Below are 19,976 nucleotides of genomic sequence, written 5' to 3' on the forward strand. Positions count from 1 at the left end.
TTTCTACTGAAAGACTGAGTTTGACATAGACTATATTTGATCTAGTATGCAATCATGTTACAGTTACACATAACATGGCGCATTTGAAATAATTCTCACTTGCAGTTTGGAGGTCATAAGACAAAACTATGTAGCTGTATTCCAACTTCAGCCTATTAATTTAGAAAAACCAAAAACTTAGGTCAATTGAACTACAATATAACTGAAATACTATTTATAAAAATAGATGCGATTTTTAACATGGCTCACCAACTGGTTCAGATGGCCACAAGCAGGAATTTCACACCTGCAAGAGAACACATGTGATAATCCTCATAAAATAATATTATGAATATTCGTGTAATTTGGGGACTGATTGTCAAGTTAAATGCCAAACTTGAGTCAGTCTGACTTTGCTATTATCCTAAAATGATCTTTATACTTCTTTACTATTAACATGGAAAGTACTAAAATCGATCAAATCTTTAATAACTTTTAAAAATATTTATCCTACAAGTATCTTTCACTTTTGAACTTCATGTATCTCTGAAAAACTATAGATACAAAATACTTAAAACAAGGCAAAAAATTGTATATACAGTAACATTTTGTTCTTGGGGAAAAAAATATAATGTAAAAATATAAACACATGAAAATAACTGTATTTTCTACACAAAAATTGAATTTTAAAAGGCCTAAAACTGGTGAAGGGAAAAGTAAAATGAGGTATGCCTTCCTATAATGTTTTATATTTTATAGAGAATATAATCATGTGCTATTTGTGCAATTAATAATTAATAGAGAAAAAGGTTGTAATTCAAAGTAGTTTAGTTAAGTTTATAATCTTATAAGTGTCTTTCCATTAGAAAAAAATTATAGCCCCCAAACATATACTCATCCTTAAGAATATGGCAACTCCTTTCTGGATATCTGCTTAATGAAATAATTATCCTATAAAATACTACTACCACTCTAATATTCTAACAAATTTTACAGTTTTGCCCTTCTTGAAGCAACTGATGCATCCTCAGAAAGATCAAAGGAATCTATTTTTGCCTTAGTACTTCTAGCACTGCCTCACTTTTTCAAGCAGTTTTACAGTGGAATACTAGCTACCTTCATTTTCTATAGCCGTAACAGCTTAAAACCTTATCCTAAAACATGACAGATGTGTCTGAACACTCTTCATGATTTTACTCTTACATTATTTTAAATTTCTGACTCTAAACACAACACACATTTTACATGTGAACACAGTCAAAGATCTCAAATGTAGTTTTATGCTGATAATGTTTTACAGAGTTGAGAAATTAGGACTATAAAAAAACTGTTTTCAAGTAGAAACAGAAAATTGTAGCTTTGCTATTACTAATAAAAGAAAATCATGCCCACTTTTAAAATGACAATTGCAGGAAAGAACAGCAAAATGAGACAAATGGGGGGTCGGGTATAGGACACAAACTGTAGTAAAAGAGAAAGTAGAGACATATTCCATCACATGGTGAAACAGACACATATTTTTGAGGGTGGAAAACGGTCAGAGGAACAATGACTTTGCTATCCATCACGGCCCCCAGAAAACAAACAGAAGCATGAAAAAGGCACCAAAATACACACTAGTCCCTACACACACCAGAACACTCAAAAATTAAAAGCAGCAGCTGGGAGAAATCAACAAGTGTAAACAGCCAGAAAGGGACTGTAGAAGATAGAAACTGCATTTCAATTCCACTCTTTCTTCCCATATGAAAATAAGACTTGTTCTTTTCCTGACCACTCATCAAATTTTCAAGCAACAAATATATATATATATATATATAAAGGAAAGAAAATGTGAGGCCTTGGCACTCCAAAATGAAAACAGCAGATTAAAGGCAATGGCACATCAGTAAACAGATAATTATCCACTAGTAATTAGAGACCTACAGTAATAAAATATCACAGAATGTTAGCTTACATAAAGATATTAAAGTACTATATGCACATGCATATTTCAGGTAAACTACCATAAAGTCAAGAATACAAACCTTCAATAGCAAGACCACTGTTTTTGCCTCTAGAGGGCGAACTTGGTCTTCTGAAAAACTCTATAGACAAGAGAGGTTACTTTTAGATTTTACAAAAAAAAAAAAAAAAAAAAGAGTTAAAATTTAAGATGTCCAGATAGCAAAGAGTCCCAAACTTTACTGGATTAACAGCAACCTTAGTGTCTCAGTAATTATTATTGGCACCCCCTAAACCAACAGAAATACTCAATTATTCTGTTTAATGAGTAGTTATGTCCCAGTACTTAGTAGCCATTTGAAAAAATACACAGAAATTAAAAGAAAGCCTTATTGCATTCTTAAATAACCACAATTAATCACTAATTGGGCATGTGCGCCTTTTGTGCAGTGTACAATTTCACATATCTTGAAATAAGACTGGACACCATCACCTTCATTTCCTGTTCCACACTGATTTTTGCAGAGTATCTGATTTTCACCACAGCAAACTCAGAAAAACCAGATTCACAAAGACACAATGTCACAGAAAGTAATACATTGCCATTTTATGTTAAAACTGTGTACCACCTCAAGCTATCAGGCTGCACCGTATCCAACAAACGGTGGAAGAGTATTACTGAGTTTGCCATGGTTCCCATCAGCGTTAGCAGCTGCAGCACATGGGGTGCCCTAGACACACAGCTTGGGAATCATAGCACTTTAGTATTAAGTCTGAGCAGCATATAAGCTAGTTGATATTTTAACTACCTGCAAATGAAATTAACTATCACAAATACTATTAAAGATCTAAAAATTATGTTCTCATTTACTTCAGAAACCAGTTTTTCTTTTCAGCAATAAAAAGAACACTATTAAATCCTTAAAGGAAAATATTTTTCCAATTTAAATGATGATTACTGTTTTCATGGTGATTATTTTTATATATGCTGGATGTGCTAAATTTGATAAACTACAACTGGAAGGAGATAAATAAGAAATTTATCATTCTATCTCCTTCTGAGAAGTAACTTCTCTAAACTTAAAAAATACCACAAACTGATAAAAGAGTCTCACTGTTGTCCAGTCTCACTGACCTCCGATTACTGAGAAGCACAAGCTAAGAAGTCAAATATGACATGAAGTTCTTAAGAACTCAAGAAGATGGGTATTAAGCCAACTCAAGAAGTTGGCTTCTAAATTACTAGAAATAGAATATATACCCACCCACCTCACAAAGTCCTTGGTCGAAAACCAGAAAATGACCAAGGAAAATTTTCAACCTCAAAAATCTACTCAGTTTTCACTTTATACTGCTTCATCAGTTCACAACTACCTATCATACATAAAATCTGTGCCACTGCAAACGCTACCATGTTCAATTAGAAGTCACAGTATGTGGTGAGAATGGTTTACTGAGAAAATTTTTAAAAAGAAAGAAAAAAGACACTCTCCAAGGAATAACTAGGAAAGAAAATCAATGTTCTGTTACTATAAAGAATTTTCACAACCATAAAATATAATTGAAAATATACGTCATGCTTTTAAAAAAAACTTAACATTACTACAAATGTCTATAGTCACAAAATTTTGTATGTTAAAAAAATGAATGAAAGTAGAATATGGTTGATTATCTAGAAGAGAATATTTGAAAAGCAAGACAAACCATATGGCTATATTAGTACTTACCTGCTGAATGATTTTGGAAGTTTTCTGAAGATTCTCTCTGGGAGGGACTTTACCAAATAATTTCCAGCCAGGAGCACTATGTACAACTGATTTGAGTTCTTTTGTCCTTTTTGGGAAAAGGTTTCTGAAACAAGAAAAATTACATGAATGGTGCTTCTGGTAACCAGGGAACTACTTGAAAAATGAGAGATGTAAATAAAATGTAAATATTTGCTTTGAATTAGCTACAAAGTGTACTAGAATTGACTATACATGTATTATACCTGACAGTAAAAGCCAAAAATCTAAAAACAAAAAAGTTAAAGAGAACTTGTATAAAATAGGTAAGGATTAAGCCATACAATTTTTGTGGGAAAATACTACTTAATTATTCTCTGTAACAATTTGTTAGTGTTTGAAATAAAAGAGTATCTACTGAGCCTATTCCTATAATATATGTATATGCAAATTGTTTTTCCTAGTCAAGTATGCACAAGAAAAGCTTACATGTAACCTAGTAAGAAAGTTATTTCTCATTGACAGTCTTAAAAAAATCTGCATAAGGAACAAGGATTTTACCTATAATCACCATGCCCTTACCAACCAAATTAAGTATATATTGTACACGTAAGCAGGAATGATATTCAAAGTATGTATACATCAATATGGCATGCCAGGGTACCACAGACTAATCAGAAAGGTACAATGAATCCAACTGAATATAAACACTTCACATAAGCTGTGATATAAATATTCACTAAGAAAATTTACAATTTTTACATACAGTCACAAAGTATTTGAAATCTCAAATAACTTGGTTAATCTATACTCAAAATACATACATACATCTGTTCTGAAAAGTACATTATTGTGATAAGAATGGGATAAATTTTTAATGCATAATGTTAAGGCTATTCTTCAAGTTTAGAAAGATATCAACAGACTCCTACAAAATATGGGTTAATCAATAATAAAGAAATAGTCTCATTTTCCTGGGTGTGCAGTGGAAGTGAATTGATGACTTTTGATGACAATTTAGACTAATTCTTACTTAGAATACTCTAGAAGTTTCATCTGAGACCATATATAGATACCCAGTTTTCTATTTCATAAAATATCTAAATTTTCAATAATGATTACATGAAGGACTGGTATATTTACAATAAAGTTTCATGCCTCAAAGGATGGCCTATTAATTTAAATACTATTTTATACCTTGTGTGTTGCTCATCAATTTATTGCCTCGTAGCTCCATTATGAACCCTGCAGTATACGCTCTGTGACAACATGGAATTCCTTTGAGCATTTCTCCTTTTAAAATAAACATGGGGACTTCCCTGGTGGTCCAGTGGCTAAGACTCTGCACTCATAATGCAGGGGGCCCCGGTTCGAGCCCTGGTCAGGGAAATAGATCCCACATGCTGCAACTAAAAAATCCTGTATGCTGCAATGAAGACTGAAGATCCCACATGCTACAATTAAGACCTAGTGCAGCCAAATAAATAAATAAATAAATATTTTTTTAAAAAAGATTAAAAAAATAATAATAAATAAACATGAAGCTGTTACACTTTCTCAGAAGAGAGAACTGAAGGGACACTGCAGGAGAAAGGGGCTCTGCTCTCCTGTGGTTTCCAGCTGAATCAGAGTGGGTCAGTGGTTTGGTGTGAGGATATCCAATAGAATTCTGCTCAGTCATGTGCCCAAGTCCCTCAGCAAACTTACAGCCTCAGCAACTCAGCTGGCAGATGGCTTTCCTGTAGTCCTCTTAACATTTAAACTGGCACCCCAAAGGCTTCCTGCCAGCACTGAAGCACTAATTCTCTCTGTAAGCCCCACACAGCTCACTCGTACTCCCCAGAAAGTTCTCATCAAGCTATGCTTCCCCCACAAGCCTCCATGTGGCCTGCCTACACACCTTCCAACCAAGGTTTCACAACCCACCATGTTAAACACAGGGGAAGGACCTTTGACACCAAGGTTTATACAAAGAATTCTTGTATGAGACATCAAAAGCATGATCTATAAAAGAAAAACTGATGAACCAAGCTTAAATTGAAACATTTGCACTTCAAAAGACATCACTGATGCAAAATGAATAGAAGGATCTAGAAATCAGTCCCTCCACCAAAGTAAAAATTGAGCCAGAAAGAACAATTGGAATCAATCATTTTAGAACTATAGAACCTTATCAGAAATTTATAACCACCAAGGGAGTGCATGAAAGGAGAGACTGCTGATCTTCCCTAAGTGAAGAGCATGGGTGAACCAACTACCATCAACTGTTCCTCAGCCCCTCCCTCCTGCAGCAGTAGAGATAGCAACCAGCTGGCTCCAGGAGGAATAGTTTCTAGAACAGGCAGCAGCAGCAGCTTCCATTGATGGTATCTATCAGAACATTTAAAAAAGGGTACTTTTTTTGACCCAGATATTTAAGGAAATCTTTGTCAGGCCACCAGCTAACTGCAGGAAATAACAGAACAGAAACTTGTAACCACACACAAAAAGGATTACACACTTTGCAAAAACAGTTTGGAAATAACACAAACAGATGGCTCTAGCCTTCAATGAACAAAAATCTGCAGTCACTGAGAATTGAGAAAACAGATTTACACAATTTCAACATAATAATACTCAGAATGTCCAAGTCTCAACAAGAAAAGAATTATAATACATACAAAGACACAGCAAAGTATAGACCATTCACAGGAGAAAGAATTTGGCAAAAACCATTCCTAAGGAAGCTGAGACAATGAGATTACTAGTCCAGCATGTTACATTAACTGTCATAAATATACCCAATGAGCTAACCAAAACTATGAACAAAGAATTAAAGGAAATCAACCAGGGAACAAAGTGAGAATATCATTAAAGAGACAATTAAATAGGAACAAAACAAATTAAATAAATAAATTAAAATAGGAACCAAACAAATTCTGGAACTGAAAAGTAGAATAAAATTAAAAATTCATTAAAATAGTTCAACATCAGATTACAGCAAGCAGAAGAAAATATCAGCATGTAACATGATAAGACAATTGAACTTATTCAGTCTCAAGAGCACAAAGAAAAAAAAATGAATAAAAATGAGCAGAGCCTGGGAAATTTGTGCAACACTGTGGAGTATACTAGCATGCGTACTATAAGAGTTCCAGAAGCAGAAGAGGAAAGAAAAAGGGGGGCGGCAGAAACAATATTTGAAGAATGGCTAACAATTTTTCAAATATGATGAAAGACACAAACCTACACATCCAAGAAGCTCAACAAACTCCAAGCAGAATAAATTCAAGTAGATATACATGGAGAGACATTATAGTCAAACTGTCAAAAGACAAAGAGAGAATTTTGCAAGCATCAAGAGAGAAGCAACTATCACAAACAATCTATCTTCAATAAGATTAACATCTGATTTCTCTAATGACATCTTGTGGGCCATAAAATGTCAGGTTGACATAATTCAGAGTTCTGGGGGGGGAAAAAAACCTATCAACTGAGAATTCTATATGCAGCAAAAATCTATCCTTCAACAATGAAGGGAAAATGAAGATATTTCTAGATAAGCAAGTTAAGGGTGCTCATTCCTAACAGATCTGCCCTACAAGAAGTGTCAAGAATTCTTCAGAATGAAGTGAAAAGTAGCTCAAAACCATGAGAAGAGATAAGACTGGTAAAATTAATTACACAGGTAAATGTCAAAACCAGTTTTATTGTACTTTTCTGTTTATAACTCCACATTTTTCTTATGTGATTTAAAAGGTAAATGCATAAAATAATATTTACAAATTTATGTTATTGGGCATACACCATACAAACATGTAATCTCTGACAATAACAATATAAATGAGGAGGTACAGAGATGTACATAGTTAGCACAGTATTAGTACACTAATGAAACTGGTTTATATGCTAATGAAATTAATTTGGTATAATTCAAACCAGGTTGCTTTAAGTTCATGATGTCAGTTGTAATCCCCAAAGTTACCACTAGAAAATAACTTTAAAATAAACATAAGAGAATCAAAATGGTACACTAAAAATTCAACTAAATATAAAAAGTGGTAAGGAGGAACTGAGGAACAAATATATATATATAAGACATACAGAAAATAAACAGCTAAATGACAGAAATCCTTCCTCATCAACAATGAATTTAAATATAAGTTGATTACACTCTTTTATTAAAAGGAGAGTGACTGGAACACTAGATTAAAAATACTATGTATGTTGTCTACCTGGGTGGCACAGTGGTGAAGAACCTGCCTGCCAATGCAGGAGACAGAAGAGACAAGGGTTTGATCACTGGGTTGGGAAGATCCCCTGGAGGAGGGCATGGCAACCCACTCCAGTATTCTTATCTGGAGAATCCCATGGACAGAGAAGCCTGGTAGGCTATGGTTCATTCGGGCACAAAAAGTCAGACACAACTGAAGTGACTTAGCAGCAGGCACATGTTTTCTATGAGATATTCACTTTAGATAAAAAAATACAAAGAGATTAAAAGTAAAAAGATGGAAAATTACATTGAAAGCAAATAGTAACCAAAAGAGAATGGCAGTGACTATATTATTGTCACATAAAACAGATGTTAAGTCAAAAAGGTTATAAGAGGCAAAAGAGAACATTATGTGTTGGGGAAAAAAGTTTAATCCAGCAAGAAGATATAACTACTATAAACATTTTTGTTGTTGTTAAGTAGCTAAGTTGTGCCCAACCCTTTGGTAACCCCACAGACTGTAACCCACCAGGCTCCTGTGTCCATGGGATTTCCCAGGCAAGAATACTGAGTGGGTTGCCATTTCCTTCTCCAGGGGATCTTCCCAACCCAGGGATGAACCCACATCTCCTGCATTAGCAGGTGGATTCTTTTACCACTGAGTCACCAGGGAAGCCCAATTATAAACATACACACACCTAACAACAGAAGAAAAATACATGAATAAAAATTGACAATACTGAAGGAATAGGCAGTTCTACAATAACTGGAGACTACAGTACCATAGTTTTAATAAAAAAACAATCAGACAGGTCAAAAAGGAAATCGAAGACTTAAATATTAAGTAAGTTATACCTAATAGGCATATACAGAGCATCCCACTCAACAACAGTAAGATACACATTCTTAAGGGTAAATGGAATAGTTTCCAGAATTAACTATATGTTAATGCATAAATGCTTTAATAAGTTTTAAAAGATTAGAAACATACAAAGTATCTTTTCCAATCAGAATAAGATGCAATTATAAATCAGTAACAGGAAGAGGAACTTCTCTAGTGGTGCAGTGGTTAAGAATTCATCTTGCAACGCAGGGGACTCAGGTTCAATCCCTGGTTGGGATCCCACATGCCATGAAGTAACTGAGCCTGAGCACCACACAACTGAGCCCTCATGCTCTGGAGCCCCTGTGCCACAACTAGAGAGTCTCTGCGCCCCAATGAAAGATCTCACATGGCATCTTACATGGCACAGCGGAGATCCTGTGTGCCACAGCTGAGACCCATGCCCGCCAAATAAATGAGTGTGTCAAAGAAATACACACACACACACACACACATATATAAAGTAACAGGAAGAAAACTGGAAAATTCACAAATATATGGAAACTAAACAACACAGTCTTAAATAACCAGTAAGTGAATAAATCAGTCAAGAAATTATAAATTAGGAAACACCTAAGATGGACTGAAACAGAAATACAGCATATCAAAACTTATGGTATATAGCAAAGGCAATGATAAGAGGAAAGTTTATAGTTGTAAACACCTATATTTAAAAAGAACCATACCTCATATCAATAATATGACTGCAAACCTGAAAAAAAAAAAAAAACTAGAAAAAGAAGAGCAAACTAAACCCAAAGCTAGCAGAAGGAAGGAAATAATAAGGATTAGAGTGGATAAAATGAAAAAGAGAATTGAAAAACAATAGAAAAAAATTTTAAGCAAGTTCGATGGAAAGATCAACAAAGTTGACAAATTCCTAGCTAGACTAAGAAAAAAGGAGAAGATTAAAATTATGAAAAGCAGAAGTGAAAGGGGGATATTACTAACAATAAGGAGTATATATGAATACTATGAACAACTGTTCACAAACAAATCAAATAACTTAGATGGAAAAATTCCTAGAAATACACACACTACCAAAACTGACTTAAGAAACAGAAAATCTGAACTGATTTATAAGTAAGGAGATTGACTCAATAGTCAAAAACCTAACAAAGAAGAGCTTTAAGAACAGATGGCTTCACTGGTGAAAAATCTAACAAATATTTAAAGAATACCAATCTTTCTCAAATTCTTCTAAAAAAGTGAAGAGGCACAACATTACTCAGTTTTCCTAGGTCTTTCCATGTGTACATATTATTAAAGTTTTGCTTGATTTTCTGGAATCTAAAACTAGAATAATATTTTATACTGGACTGGCAGAAACTAAGAAACCTGATGACACCAAATGTAGAGGGAAAGAAACACTGTGAGGAATTTACGTTGGTGTAATCACATTTGTTCCAGCTGCACACACTACACTACCATCGAGCATTATACTTCTAGCTACCTACTCCAGAGAATGTTATGGACACATGTACTAGAAGACATATAAAGAACATTCAAGGCAACACGTTCAAGAGAGCAAAAACCTTTTAACAATTCAAAGATCCACTGACAGATGAATAGAAAACTTAAGTTATGCTAATCAGTAAACACAGTATTATTCCACCGTGAGAATGAGCCAAAGAAACATCTATCAACATGGATGAATCTTAAAAACAACGCTGAGTTTAAAAAGAAAGACAGGGGGTGGGGCAAGATACAGAGTTCACACAGTGTATCATTTTTATAAAGCTTAAAAATGATAAAAATAATAAGAAAAACTTGGGGCAAAAATTATTCCCTAAAACATCAAGGAAATTCAGGATAGCTGCTACCTCTTAGGGGTGAGCAGGATGAAAAGGCACTCACAAGGTAATATATTTTCAACAGTAGTGTTGGTAATGTTCTGTTTCTGAGATTGGACAAAGGGTTTAACAATGTATACCAGGCATCATAATTCACATATCTGCTACATATGTATTTTCTTTTGTATGTGTCAAAAAAAAAATCACTAGTTTTTATTAAGCTATATAAATCTAATGTACCAACTGGAACTCCCTTGTAACTAGAGAGCACTAACTAAACCAATTAAAAGATTTCATATTTGTAGTCTATCACTAAGGAGTTATAAAGTTAGCCTTTGCCTACAGTTTTAGGCATCCACTTTTGTTGCAAGTTTAGACATACTTCTTTGGGCCTGAGTTGATAAACATTTCAGACTGTAAGCATTCCTCTTAGAGTCAATTTACATTCATATATAAATTTGTCCATCATATTGAGGTAATTATTTAGTCAGGAGCCTTCACACTGATAATTAGCTCTTCCGGGGGTCGAGGGGCGCTGTTTTTCACAGCAATTGATACCATCAACTCCAATCACTGACAAGAACGAAATCTTTTAACTACAACTTTAACAGTTTCAGATCTAAAAATCTATAAACTGCTTTTCTCCTCACAACAATGCATGAACAAGGCAGTGCCTGTAAGGTGAAAAAAAAGCTTTTCATTCTCTAGAATTGCAGGGTTACATATATAATTAATTAAAGCGCCATAAAGTAAAAGAACATAAGCATTATTTTTTCATTCAGTGAAGCACAGCTTCAAAGAATGTCACCTGTCTGAGAATATAGACAGAGCAAAAGAATGAGAAGACCACAAATGTAAGAAGCAATTATACCAAAGAACAGTGATAATGACATAAGAAAACTCATGTGCAGAGTTTTACAAGGAGTTTTTGGGAGTGGTTGTCTCTATAACCTTTACCTATAATTAGATACTGTAATTACAACCAAACACATTCTCATGTGAAAAACTAGAGGCTATACCTATCAACACTGTACATTAGATCTCTATAAGTTACAGAACACTTTACAAATCACAAAATGCCACATATACACAAAGTTTTGAATAAATATTGTCAGAAATTATTCTGAATCATTAAAAAATGTTATGCATCAAGGGTGAAATAGATCACCAGCCCAGGTTGGATGCATGAGATAAGTGCTCAGGGCTGGTGCACTGGGAAGACCCAGAGGGTTGGGAGGGGGAGGAGGCGGGAGGGGGGAATCGGGATGGGAAACACATGTAAATCCATGGCTGATTCATGTCAATGTATGGCAAAAACCACTACAATATTGTAATTAGCCTCCAACTAATAAAAATAAATGGAAAAGAAAGTTATGCATGTATATATATGTTGTTTATATGCAAAATTAATTTAAAAGAATATTTTTAACTCCAAAATTAAAGTCAAAGAATACTACTTTTTTAAACCAAACAACAGTTGGTCTTCCAATCGATGCAATTTCTTAATCTTAATGGATACAAAGGAAAAAAAAAGAAAATAAATAGATAGCTCCCACAATAAAAAGTCTGCTTATAATATGTATTATAGTACAATATTATAATAAGACCAGAATGAAGTCTAAATTCCCATTAAATCATAAAAACAAACCAAAGCCAAATATCTTATATTTATATATCCAGTAAAATTTGGTTACTCTAAGAGATTGTCATAAAATAAATATGAACCCACAGGTATCCAACTGCAAAGAAAGGCCATCAGATAATGTTTCACAATAATTTCTTATGCCACTAAGTTTTGGATTGGGTTTTCAGGTTATCCCTTGCAATGAAAAAATTATAACGTAGCTAAATGAGATACATCTGCAATGAAAAATAATTTTAAAACATTGCTACAAATATACACAATGATATTAAAACGACATTACAGACTAATGGGCTTCTACTTGCTAGCTTAGGAAGAAAAATACCAGTTTATCAAACCTTAAGGGGAAAACATAATTAAAAGTTACAAAAATAGACTAAAAAACAACCCATACTCTGTTGTTCTTCTCATGCCCATTCCCTTGCCCCCTGCCTGCCCCAATCCACCATCAGGAGACTGAGAAAGTGGAGGTCCCAATGCAAATAAACATGTGGGCACAGGTTCCTCCTCACCAGCTTTTCAAACTAAAGACAAACTGTCCTTGTCTGTCTCTTACCCTCACCTTTTTCCCACCTCCCAAGACATTCAAAGTTCCTGACTTTAAAGCAACACTAAAGGTTTCTTAGCAGAACAAAACTGCTAAATGTGTTCAAGCACCCATACTTAAAAGGGGACAATTCTTTCACTCTGAATTGGAGGTAAAGCCTGACTGTATGAATGAGATTTATACATTGGTGTTGGGGGACAGAAGTCATTCATTCTGACTGCTTCATGTTTCAGGGGAGTGACAGGGCAGAGGGACACGCCTAGCATCTCTTTTCTCCCTTATACATCTCCAACTGAGGAGATAAAATTTTGCTGACAGACATTGTTACCAATCAGCAGAGAAGATACTGTTTGTTCTACTTTTGTAATATGCAGGTTGTTTTCTCTACCCCCATCTCTACAGGAAAGGCCTGCTGTGCTAGTAGCTAGCTGGATACATTTAGAGTTAGGAGGTACAAAGGCTATCTTTCAACCCAGATTTTATGAGTATTAAAGCTGATGTTGTGAGGTCCTATTTGTATGTGTCCATGTCTTTTTCTCTTCTAATAACAAACCCAGATGCGCTGACAAACAGCTGTTCTCCCTCAACTCCAACTGTCAAGTCTTTACAGATTGGGTATCTTACTGCTTGAGATACACTGGAAACATTAAAACTATGTTTTCTAGTTCGGGGTTTTTTTGTGTTTGCTCTTCATTCTATGACATATTTTGTCAGTGTATATAGCAAACAAGGAGAGGCAGTAGTAATTCATCTTTCCATTAAAATCACTCTCCACTCCAATCAACACTATGTTCACATACACAACAACCTACACACCAGAGATACAAACACACCATCTTCTATTCTCTGCACTACTTACATCCAGTCTTCATAACAAAAAGAAACTGAGAAAATCTGTAGCAACAGTTAAGAAACAGCACCAACTGAAGAAATATCAGATCAATGTTTCTATATTGCTGAAAATGTAAAGAAAAAGAAAAGAGACACACCACCACCAACAACAACGAAATAACAGATGTGGGGATAAGAAGAGGAAGAAAATTTTAAAAGGCCAAGTTTTTTCTTTTAAGTGGTTTTTATAATAAAGGCTGATGAATGGCTCTTACTTGTTAATACCTGTTAATACCTGCTTCACATATGTTTCATTTTTCTAAGATTTCTTCACTTCTTTCACCACACTAAAATAGTTAAAGATTATATAAAAGAGATCATTTGCCTACTACTCCTTATTAAGGAATATAGCTAACCAAAAAGGGCCACAAGTTATTCACATCATGTAAGTTCTCTGCTCATGATTTCTAAAGTAGAATCTCCAGTATTTGGGTCTTTAAGAATTGGCAAACCCGCTTTTTAGCTCATTTGGTCGCCGGGGCTGTTGTGTTTCCAGTTGCCAGGTCGCGTATCATGACGTCCGCCTTAGAGAATTACATCAACCGAACTGTTGCTGTCATTACTTCTGATGGGAGAATGATTGTGGGAACATTGAAAGGTTTTGACCAGACCATTAATTTGATACTGGATGAAAGCCATGAACGAGTGTTCAGCTCTTCACAGGGAGTAGAACAAGTGGTACTAGGGTTATACATCGTAAGAGGTGACAATGTTGCAGTCATTGGAGAAATTGATGAAGAGACAGATTCTGCACTTGATTTGGGGAATATTCGAGCAGAACCTTTGAACTCTGTAGCACACTGAGGAAAAACTACATTTATCGGACAGCTGTAAATCTTTGTACAGAAACTGATTATTCTGAGATTGATGGTCAGAATTTTTAGGAATGTGTAATGTGGATTTTTGACTCCATGTTGATTCATTGTAATATGATATGTAAATTAAAATGTTTCTACATTTTCTTGAAAAAAAAAAAAAGAATTGGCAAACCCACTTATATATCTGAGAAAAAATCATATAAATTCCATATTTTCTCAGACTATGAAATCCAACAGTTATAGGAAACTGTGACTACATAATCCTGAACCTTCTTACCACCAACAATATCATCAGTTCTAGCAAAACAACACTGTTTTTGCCTAATATTTACATATATATGACTTTTTTACACTTTTTAGATTCATTAAATAATTTCTAATCATCATTTAAAAGTAGTTATACATTAAAAAGGGGCTAGAATACTTTTCAAAACAGGAAAAAATTCAACTTTAATCAAGAGAGAAAAATCAGCTTAAAAAACTGGAAATCATGACCTGATCTTCAAATTCTGTCTCAGCAGAACTTGGACTTCTGAACACACAGCAACTTCCTGGACTTTGTACTTAAGTTTCCCTAAAGTATAATAGAAGGCCAAAAAGAAAACATTATCTAGTGAACATGGAATGCTACAGTTGACTACATAATTTATTCAAAGTAGTATAAGTACTGTCTCTTTAAAACACAGTTCTTTGGCTACCCTTGAGTATTTTGGATTAAAGATCTGGCATGAAGATTACTTACATTCTTTCCAAACCTCAATCATTTTTCACTTGAAAAAGACTTTCAGCTGACTAGATGCAAAAAAGTTTGTTTGGTTTTTTTTTTTTTTGCTAAATAACAGGCTTTTTGAATTTCAAGAATTTTCTTTTTCAGGCTGTTTCTGCATCTTGTCTTTGTCATTATTACAAATCCTAAAAATAAAAAAATAATAGATAATTTTACTTACTACACAGTTTAACTAACCTAAATACTGCCACAGATCAGGACTATCAGAAAAGTACAGAATTCAGTATCATTTATTTTTTGTAAAAAAACAAAAACAGAATTTCGATGCTGAAAGTAAAGGTTGTAATTCTTTTTTAAAAGTATTTCAGAGCTGCTAGGGACCTCAGACAGAAACCAGGTCAAAGGTCCTTGATCAAGAATCAGTGCACCTACATGAACAGACTAGAGGAGGTCCATGAGCCTCCTCAAACTGTATGTACAATTTAAAGTAAATAATGTACTCATAAACATTTTTCTTGGGCAGCTATCTACAGCTTTCATCAAATGTTCCAAGTATTCAATGTGGCACCCTACCACCCCCAAGAAAGTTTCACGAGCCATTTCCCAAGGTCACATCAATAGTAAATGCTGAAGCCAGGTCTCTCACACAATTCCTCTTCTTTCTAATCACACTCATCTTGTTCACATCCTCCATAGCACAGTCACAACATAAGAGCTTCCAACTATGCCTATTCGCTTTCATCCTACACATTGCCAAAATGCTTCCTGATACTCATTTAAACAATACAAATACATAAATTATTTTCTTCTTTCTCCTGTTTTCATGTCAGCAAGTCATCTTATAGTATGTGTTATTTCTTTTAGTAAATAAGTTTCAGGCAATATTTTTACTGATAGAGATCTTTTAATTCTTTTACTTCCCTGAGAGCTCAGTTGGTAAACAATCCTCCTGCAATGCAGGAGACCCCAGTTAGATTCCTTGGTCAGGAAGATCCCCTGGAAAAGGGATAGGCTACCCACTCCAATATTCTTGGGCTTCCCTTGTGGCTCAGCTGATAAAGAATCCGCCTGCAATGCAGGAGACCTGGGTTCAATCCCTGGGTTGGGAAGATCCCCTGGAGAAGGGAAAGACTACCCACTCCAGTATTCTGGCCTGGAGAATTCCATGGACTGTATAGTCCATGGGGTCGCAAAGAGTTGGACACAACTGAGCAACTTTCACTCTGCAGGGAGAAAACACAATTGAATACAACTAAGGAAGGGAAAAATAATTATAAAATATTCTTGCTTTTGTGCTACATACTAATTACATCATGTATCAAAGTTTCATGAAGAGAAACTGTTGCATTAAGCCTAGTGTAGTACCTAAGACATTCAGAGAAAAGACAGAAACCACTAGAAGAAAAGAGGAAGGATACAGGAAAGAACTTTTAGGAGAAGAACCTGAGCAGTAACAAGGAACAACATTAGTAAAATATAAGCAAAAACATTTCAGTCATCAGGAGGTAAGATATCTTTAAACCTCTAAGAGAAATTTGGGGGGTCTTCCCTGGTGGTCCAGTGGTTAGGATTCAGCACTCTCACTGTCAGGGAATCCCTGCTGGAAGAATAAAATCCCACAAGCCATGCAGCTCAGCCAAAGGAAAAAAAGAGAAAGTTGGGAGAGAAAGGCAAGATAAAGTCTGATAATGATGAATAAAACTAACCACGTGTGAATACTTATCCATTAATGTCTCTTACATAAATAAAACTATGCTAGTGTTGTTTACCATAAAAGTAAAATATCTTTTCATGTATTAATATTTAATCTTCATCATTAATACACAGTTTGGTGGGGATAAAAATGTTCTAAAATTATGGTGATTATAGCACAACTGTGAACCGAGTAAATATCACTGAGCTGAGTACACTTTGAACGGATGCATTATATGGCATGTGAATTATATCTCAATAAAACTATTATATTTTCAAATAAAAAAAAAATCAAAAGTGACAACAGGTAAAAAGAAAATAAGACCAAGTGGGATGTATTCCAAGAATGCAATGTTCATTCAGTAGTCAATAGTCAATCAATGTAATTCACCATCTTAACAATATAAAGAAGAAAAAACATGATCCATATCAATTTATGCACTTGAAAATATCCTGAATCTAGTCTAGATTTTAAAAAGTAAACAGAAAACTATGAATAAAACAGAAGTTACCTAGCATGGTTAAGAGCATCTGTAAAAATAACCTACAGCTAACATCACACATCACACATCATGGATCACAGCCTTGTCTTGGAGAAGGGGCTTTATAACTCAATGAAGCTATAAGCCATGTCGTGCGGGGCTACCCAAAATGGACAGGTCATAGAGGAGAGTTCTGACAAAACGTGGTCCATTGGAGAAGGATACGGCAAACCACTCCAGAATTCTTGCTCTAAGAACCCATGAACAGTATGAAAAGGCAAAAAGATATGACACCAGAAGATGAGCCCCCAGGTTGGAAGGTGTCCAATATGCTACTGGGGAAGAGCAGAGGGCAATTACTAACAGCTCCAGAAAGAATGAAGCTGCTGAGCCAAAGTGGAAACAATGCTCAGTTGTGGATGTGTCTGGTGGTGAAAGTCTGATGCTGTAAAGAACAATATTGCATAGGAACCTGGAATGTTAGGTCCATGAATCAAGATAAATTAAGACATGGTCAAGCAGGAGATAGCAAGAGTAAACATCTACATCTTGGGAATCAGTGAACTAAAATGAACGGGAATGGGCAAATTTAACTCAGATGACCATTATATCTACTGCTATGGGCAAGAATCCCTTAGAAGAAATGGAGTAGCCCTCATAGTTAACAAAACAGTCCAAAATGCAGTACTTGGGTACAATCTCAAAAATGATAAAATGATCTCGGTTCATTTTCAAGGCAAACCATTCAACATCACAATAATCCAAATCTATGTCCTAACCTGATGCCAAAGAAACTGAAGTTGACCAGTTCTATGAAGACCTACAAGACCTTCTAGAACTAACACCAAAAAAAGATATCCTTTTCATCACAGGGGACTGAAATGCAAAAGTAGGAAGTCAAGAGATACCTGGAGTAACAGGCAAGTTTGGCCTTGGAGTACAAAATGAAGCAGGGCAAAGACTAACAGAGTTTTGTCAAGAAAACACATTAGTCCAAGGAAACATCCTTTTCCAACAACACAAGAGATGACTCCACACATGGACATCACCAAATGGTCAATACTGAAATCAGATTGATTATATTCTTTGCAGCTGAAGATGGAGAAGCTCTATATAGTCAGCAAAAACAAGACCTGGAGCTGACTGTGGCTCAGATCATCAGCTCCTTATTGCAAAATTCAGGCTTAAATTGAAAAAAGTAGGGGAAAACCACTAGGCCATTCAGGTATGACCTAAATCAAATTCCTTATGATTATACAGTGGAGGTAATGAACAGATTTAAAGGATGAGATCTGGTAGACAGAGTGTCTGAAAAAGAACTGTAGGTGGAGGTTCCCAACACTGTACAGGAGGCAGTGACCAAAACCATCTCAAAAAAAAAAGGGAAATGCAAGATGGTAAACTTCCTGGTTGTCTGAGGAGGCTTTACAAATAGTTGAGGAAAGAAAAGATGTGAAAGACAAGGGAGAAAGGAAAGATATACCAACTGAATGCAGAGTTCCAGAGAATAACAAGGAGAGATAAGAAGGCCTTCTTCAATGAACAATGCAAAGATGGAGAGGAAAACAACAGAATGGGAAAGACTAGGGATCTACTCAACAAAAATGGAGATAGCACGGGAACATTTCACGCAAGAACAGGCACAATAAAGGACAGAAACAGTAAAAAGATTCTGCAAAAATACACAGAAGAACTACACAAAAAAGGTCTTAATGATCAGAGTAACCAGAATGGTGTAATCACTCACCTAGAGCCAGACATCCTGGAGTGTGAAGTCAAGTACTTTGGAAGCATTCCTATGAACAAAGCTAGTGGAGCTGATGGAATTCCAGTTGAACTATTTAGAATCTGAAAAGAAGATGCTGTTAAAAGTGCTTCACTCAATATGTCCACAAATTTGGAAAACTCAGCAGTGGCCACAGGTTGGAAAATGTAAGTTTCCATTCCAAATCAAAGAAGGGCAAGGCCAAAGAATATTCAAACCACCACCGAATTGCACTCAGTTCACATGCTAGAAAAGTTACTCTCAAAATCCTTCAAACTAGGTTTTAGCAGTATCTGAACTGAGAACTTTCAGATGTACAAGCTGGATTTAGAAAAGGCAGAGGAACCAGAGATCAAATTGCCAACATCTACTGGATCACAGAAAGCAAAGGAATTCAGAAAAACATCTACTTCTGCTTCACTGACTACAGGAAAACCTTGACTGTGGATCACAACAAACTGGAAAATTTTTGAAGAGATGGGAATAACAAATCACCCTACGTGTCTCCTGAGATACCTGTATGTGGGTCAAGAAGCAACAGTTAGAACCAGACACAGAACAAATGACTGGTTTGAAACTGGGAAAGGAGTATGAAAAGGCTGTATGCTGTCACCCTGCTTATTTAACTTCTATGCAGAGTACATCATGCAAAATGCCAGGCTGGATGAATCACAAGCTGGAATCAAGATTGCCAGGAGAAATATCAACAACCTCAGATATGCAGATGATACCACTCTAATGGCAGAAAGTGAAGAGGAACTAAAGAGCCTCTTTGAGAGCAGGAGAGTGGAGAGCTGGCCTGAAAATCAACATTAGAAAACTAACATCATGGCAAATAGATGGGGAAAAGGTCGAATCAGTGACAGATTTTATTTTCTTGGGCTCCAAAATCAC

At 35.3% G+C, this 19,976-nt stretch overlaps 2 protein-coding genes and 1 non-coding gene across 8 annotated transcripts in view; 2 read left to right on the top strand and 1 right to left on the bottom strand.

Annotated features, from left to right (window-relative positions):
• Nucleotides 1-19,976, bottom strand: part of TBC1D12 (TBC1 domain family member 12) — a 119,175-nt gene that overhangs the window by 52,677 nt on the left and 46,522 nt on the right. For 3 of the 6 annotated variants that reach the window (XM_070464118.1, XM_070464119.1, XM_070464122.1), the window contains exon 2: nt 3,651-3,774. In XM_070464118.1, coding sequence (XP_070320219.1) covers nt 3,651-3,774 — 124 coding nt within the window. Of the gene's footprint in view, nt 1-249; nt 287-2,006; nt 2,067-3,650; nt 3,775-19,976 lie in introns of all 6 variants that reach the window. The other 3 variants (XM_070464121.1, XM_070464117.1, XM_070464120.1) reach the window with 2 other exon arrangements.
• On the top strand, nt 4,964-5,036 carry TRNAM-CAU (transfer RNA methionine (anticodon CAU)). Its single transcript has one exon. It is a non-coding gene; the product is annotated as a tRNA-Met (tRNA).
• LOC139033995 (U6 snRNA-associated Sm-like protein LSm8) lies at nt 14,048-14,579 on the top strand. Its single transcript, XM_070464100.1, has one exon. The coding sequence runs from the start codon at nt 14,112-14,114 to the stop codon at nt 14,400-14,402; it is 291 nt and encodes a 96-aa protein (XP_070320201.1). The 5' UTR covers nt 14,048-14,111; the 3' UTR covers nt 14,403-14,579.

Source organism: Odocoileus virginianus, unplaced genomic scaffold, assembly GCF_023699985.2.
Source record: "Odocoileus virginianus isolate 20LAN1187 ecotype Illinois unplaced genomic scaffold, Ovbor_1.2 Unplaced_Contig_15, whole genome shotgun sequence".
NCBI lineage: Eukaryota > Metazoa > Chordata > Mammalia > Artiodactyla > Cervidae > Odocoileus > Odocoileus virginianus.

Coding starts and splice junctions, on each gene's coding strand:
- LOC139033995 (XM_070464100.1), top strand. CDS start 14,112: ATGACGTCCGCCTTAGAGAATTACATCAACCGAACTGTTGCTGTCATT.